Source organism: Pyxicephalus adspersus, chromosome 7 (assembly GCF_032062135.1).
Source record: "Pyxicephalus adspersus chromosome 7, UCB_Pads_2.0, whole genome shotgun sequence".
In the NCBI taxonomy this organism is placed as follows: domain Eukaryota; kingdom Metazoa; phylum Chordata; class Amphibia; order Anura; family Pyxicephalidae; genus Pyxicephalus; species Pyxicephalus adspersus.
The window spans coordinates 73,051,853-73,057,652 of record NC_092864.1 but is presented as its reverse complement, the minus strand read 5'-3'; the positions used below and the strand labels follow the sequence as shown (position 1 = coordinate 73,057,652).

Here is a 5,800-nt window from a genome sequence, read left to right as displayed (position 1 = left end):
GAAGGCCTGCTACTACCACCACCGATGAAAACGCTGAACTCTTGGAGCAGGCGTTCGTGCAAAGCCAGGAAAAGTCCATCCGGAGGGCTGCACTGAACTCAGCATCAACAAAACCTTGATTCAGCGGAAGCTTTGAGATAGATAAAGCTCTAGCCATACCGACTACAGGTTGTTCAAAAACTTCAAGTTGAAGAATATGATGCTTGTGTGGAAATGTGTCAATCACTCAAAATGACCCTTAGCTCTTGGAAAACATATGGCTCCGTATGAAGTTCTGGGAAGTTCCATACACTTTAATGATTTTCAAGGCTAAAGTCTCATTTGTATCCTGAAGAAGCGGACATATAGCTTCCGCGAAACACGTCAATGTTCATTGGGACTATTTAATGTATTTAATGTACAGCGCTGCATAATATGTTGGCGCTATATAAATCCTGTTTATTAATAATAATAATAATATTAATATTAATAATTTGGGACGAAGTATGAACTTTGTATGTCATGGTTTTTTGCTATGTAGCAATTTGTTTTTAATGAATTAAATACATGCATGGTTTTAACTATTTATGTATTGGTAATTATGTAATAAAGTATATTTTTTCTATTTTTTATTAAAAAAATTGGTACATTTATCTAGAGCATGTGCCACAAAAGTCCCATTTATTCTTTTTACTTTCTTGAATATGTGTTTTTAGGGATGTAGCACTTTTATGTCAATTTTATTTATTGTAAAATAATTCAATAGTTTTCCTTTATATGGCCCTTAGCATACAACTCAGAGGATGTACCGGTACTTACTTTTCTACAATAAGATGAGTTAGAACAGGTTCCTGATACAGCTCTGGAGAATGGATAACAGTGGTCACATTTTTAGGGGGTTCCTCCTTCTCCACAGGCTTGTCCTCAGAAACAACTTTAAGGAATGGAGGAGGAAGTTCTTCAGTTGGGGTAACAGATACAGAGGAGATCTTGGAGCTGGAATCCTCAGAGGTATCCACTGTCAACTTGTCAGCTTTTTTCTCATTTTTTTTCTTTATTTTCCCCATGTTCTGAATTTTCAATTAGCAGCATTCACTGGAGTTGCAGAACACACAAACAATTTACAAATCAAAATTAGGATTAAGGGTAAAATAGTTCAAAGTGTAATCAATAGGTTTGATTAATTAACGGAATAGAACATGTTCACTGAGGAAAAGTAAAATTGGTTGAACCCATAACATGCAAAACCTAAACTACCTAAACTAATAAAAGGAATGGAGGAGCTCAGCTATGAGGAGAGATTAGCTGAACTGAATCTATTCTCCCTTGAGAAGAGACGTATAAGGGGGTATATGATCACCCTGTATAAATATATAAATGGTCCATATAGAGAACTCTCTTCCCCATTATTCACTGTGAGATCATTACAAAGCACAAGGGGGCGCTCCTTGCGTCTGGAGAAAAAGAAGTTTAAGCTCCGGATAAGGAAGGGATTCTTCACTGTAAGGGCTGTGAAAATGTGCAATCGGCTCCCTCAGGAAGGAGTTTCAGCAAATCTGATAGATTGCTTTAGGAAAAATCTGGATGATTTCTAGAAGCACAGAATATAACTGGGGATTAAGGATTTAAAGTAAAGATAACCGAGACTGTTGATCCAGTGAACATCCGATTGCCTCATGGAATCAGGAAGGAATTTAGAGCAAATTGTACCAGGGGTTTTTTTTGCCTTCCTCTGGATCAACTATGTCTTATAGTGTTTTAAATCTGGGATATGTTTATTTCCCTAGTGGTTGAACTTGATAGACTTATGTCTTTTTTCAACCTAACCTACTATGTGTGGAACATCAAATGTGTTCTGGGCATAACGTTCCATAATCACATGACCCTAAACAATAGAATTAAGCAATTTTAGGGGATTTTATATATTTTATATTATTATTTTATATATATAATATGCTCATCAATCGATCCTAAATAACATATATTAGTTGCTGACCTTTTCTAACAAGTCTAGATGCTAATCATAAGTCATAAATGCAGATGCTTGCTCTGGGTTAATGGTAAAAAACTACAAGATTGTAAGCTCTTTAGGACAGGGTCCTCTCCTCCTACTGTGTCACTATCTGTATCTGTCTGTAAACCCCTATTTAATGTACAGCGCTGCTTTATATGTTGGCGTTATATAAATCGTGTTTAATAATAATATGGGATCACAATCACAACCAAGCAAATACCATTTTCATTAAAGCAGATTAAAAATGCAAGATGTAATGGTAGCAGCCTTTGTACCTCTCCTACCTTAGGGTATGTGGCTGCACTGTCACTTTATATAATAGTAATATTAATAATAATATTAATGATGATAATAATAATGATGATGATGATAATAATAATAGGGATAATAATAATAATAATGATAAAAATAATAATAATAACAATGATAAAAATAATAATAATAAGGATAATAATGATGATGATGATAATAATAATAAAGGGGATAATAATAATGAAGATAATAATAAAAAGGATAATGATAATATTGATGATGATAATAATAATAAGGATAATAGTAATAAAAATAATGATATTATTAAGGAAAATAACAAGTACATAAGCCTACTAAAACATACAGCTGACAATCCTTACTTGAGCGTCACGGAAGTATATGTATCTCCCTGGAAACCTAAAACCATGTGATTCTTTTCGGCCAATAGAACCCTTCACCGCCATATTGCGGTTGGCAAATCATTACACATTCCTAGTCAATCATAGTTCGTTATTCAACTCTTCTCCTATATATTCATGTTTCCGTTTTAATTCATTCATATTCAAAAGACCTTATTAAACTGTAAAATTTACACCACGCGAAACCAAATCCCCTTACATGTTGCGTCTTCTCCGACTTCCGATTTGAGTGCCATCCACAGACGGAAGTGTTTGGCCGCTCTATCCCGCTCCTTGCGCTGTCTATGGTGTAGTGTGGAAGTTGCTGGATGATTGCAGTAGAGTGGTGGCGGAGTGTGTGTGCCCCGTGCAGTGTGACAATGGCCGGTGTGTGCTGAGAGTATTACAATACGGGCCCATGGGGGAGAGCCAGGTACCCCACACCTCTGGCCAGGTGATAATGAAGAAGAATGAGGGGGTCCCGGTGTTCCAGTACCCGGAGGAGCCGGACATGGAGTTGGATGGTGAGTGGTGGGCATATGGTAACAATTCATGGCCAACACCAGGACAACCAGCACAGCCAACACCAGGACAACCAGCCAGCCTGGCAAATGACACCTAGCATAACATGAAAAGAGTTCTAATACTTTACAAATGGGGGAGCATCCAACTCCAAACTTTTTATTCCCTCAGGATCCAATTACAAAATGTATGAATCATAAGTGAAAGTTGATTTGCATATTTTTAATTCAATTTATTGTGAAAAATGTGCATGGAAATTAATAAACGGGATTTATATAGCGCCAACATATAACGCAGCTCTGCACATTAAGTAGGGGTTGCAAATGGCAGACAGATACAGACAGTGACACAGGAGGAGGAGGACCCTGCCCCGAAGAGCTTACAATCTAAGAGATATAAATTGACTGGGGAAGATATGTGACATGCTTTATATCTACACCAGAACTCTTTTTTGTGTTGAAAACATTCGGAGACTCTAACAAGTGAATTGTTTGTTGTTGTGCAATCAGGGTAAAACATTATACAAGTGTCACCAGAGGAGGAATGGCAAATATGTGAATGTGGCCGTACACTGGTGATTTGTTATTCATTCATATATATTGATGATACGTTCACTGATCACTGATGCAGACTTTGGCTACATACACACATGCAATAATATTTTTGTTAGATATTAAACCACTAACGACAGATCAACGATTATTTTGAAGGATTGTATAGTGCACGATTCTGTACGTGCTGTGAAGATACGATCGTTCTAATATAATCCACCGATAATTTACACATAGATACCATTGTTTGAACGATGCAGAAAGTGACGTGTACCGGAGGAAGTGTGTGTGTATAAATAATTATATATATATATATAAATATATTTATTAATATATAAATATATATATATATATACATACATATACACGGTTGTTGTGTGTTGCGTTCATCGGCATCGTTGGCCTGTTGTGCCTTTTTTTTGTGAATGAATATCAAACGATTGCTCGTTTCCAATGACAATTATTTCACGTGTGTACAAAGCCTTATTCTCTAATTTTGATCTATGAATTATCTTATTTAAAAATACAATCTGTCAGTTTTGAATTGTTACAACCTAATAAAAGATGTTTCTTACTAGGTCTGTATCATGGTTGCTTCTCCTGACTGGCACAGATATTTATTAGGTCAGAAGGGATTGTGCAAAGTTCCATTGTCTTCTTATTATTATTATACATTATTTATATAGCGCCAACATATTATGCATCACTGTACAAAGTCCATAGTCATGTCACTAGCTGTCCCTCAAAGGGGCTCACAATCTAATTTACCATAGTCATATGTTATTATTACAGTCTAAGGTCAATTTTGGGGGGAGCCAATCAACCTAAATGCATGTTTTTGGAATGTGGGAGGAAACCCACGCAGACACCGGGAGAACCTGCAAACTCCATGCAGATAGTGTCCTGGCTGAGATTCGAACCTGGGACCGAGCACTGCAAAGGCCGGAGTGCTAAAATTCTGGGCCACCGTGCTGACCTTGTATTAGTAGAATGTTCCAATGAAGGTTCCTCCTTTTTTTTTAACTCCATTATTTTTGGGGGTTTAATAATGGGTTCTATGATCATCTTGATATGTTTGGCCACATTTTAGTGAGGATTTCCCCCTTGCCTCCTGTTTTTATGTAAAATATACTTTATGGGATTTATGGAAAACTGTTTTCACTTATACGTCACACAACTTTCAGCTAGGATTCACACAAATGTTTGGTTGAATTCTCAAATGGAAAAAAAATGTGTGAAATTGATGTGAATCTTTTATAACTGGCTGCAAATAGAACCTCTCTATTTATGTGTGTTTTTTTCTGCCGGCTGTTTTGATAACGGCTTCACAGATTTGTTTTTTTTACTTATTATTAAGACAATCCCCTATTTACAGTTTGAGGTTCTAATCCTTATTGAAATGTGGAATAATAATCAATCGATCTTACCTTTCTGCCCTGATAGAAAGAATCCTCCCCAGCCGCTCTCGTCGCTCCTCCAATGACCTACTAATGACTTCCTCACTCATAACCTCATCACACGCACGGCTCCAAGACTTCTCTAGAGCTGCCCCAACTCTCTGGAATGGTCTTCTCGTTCTATTCGGCTTGCTGCTACTTTCTGCTCATTTAAAAGAGCACTCAAAACCCAACGCTTCACCCTCACCTACCCGTCTTCTTCTGTCTCCTAAACCCTCACTACTTACCCATCATTCTATATCTCCCCTCCTATTGTGTGTAGTAGTAGTATGTAAGCTCTTCTGGGCAGGGTTTCCTCCTGTGTCACAGTCTGTATCTTCCTATCAGTTGCAACCCCTATTTTCTGTACAGCGCTGGGTAATATGTTGGCGCTATATTAATCCTATTAATAATAATAATTTATGTTAGGATAGTTGGAACGAAGGAGCCCTCTACTGAGGAGAGGAGGTATGAGTGGGAGAAGCCATGCTGTGTCCTCCCCTCTTCTCTGTACATTTAGGATAGCACTTCATTCTTTATAGGTACGTTCAAAAGTAACATTCAGTTGTATGTAAATGTAGGCAATTGTTCCAGTGGTGGGACCTGGTCACTCGCTGTGTACACAGCAGGATCTCGGCCTCGTTGGTT

General features: G+C 37.4%; 2 protein-coding genes across 2 annotated transcripts in view; one reads left to right on the top strand and one right to left on the bottom strand.

Annotated features, from left to right (window-relative positions):
- Nucleotides 1-2,632, bottom strand: part of LOC140334614 (radial spoke head 10 homolog B-like) — a 21,587-nt gene extending 18,955 nt beyond the window's left edge. The window contains exons 1-2 of the mRNA XM_072416859.1: nucleotides 2,610-2,632; nucleotides 799-1,074 (exon numbers count right to left, since the gene is read on the bottom strand). Of these exons, the coding sequence (XP_072272960.1) occupies nucleotides 799-1,046 (248 nt within the window). The 5' untranslated portion in view covers nucleotides 1,047-1,074; nucleotides 2,610-2,632. The remainder of the gene's footprint in view (nucleotides 1-798; nucleotides 1,075-2,609) is intronic.
- A 312-nt stretch (nucleotides 2,633-2,944) lies between these two features.
- The window catches only part of EIF2AK1 (eukaryotic translation initiation factor 2 alpha kinase 1), a 20,887-nt gene continuing 18,031 nt past the window's right edge, over nucleotides 2,945-5,800 (top strand). The window contains exon 1 of the mRNA XM_072419181.1: nucleotides 2,945-3,167. Within this exon, the coding sequence (XP_072275282.1) occupies nucleotides 3,062-3,167 (106 nt within the window). The 5' untranslated portion in view covers nucleotides 2,945-3,061. The remainder of the gene's footprint in view (nucleotides 3,168-5,800) is intronic.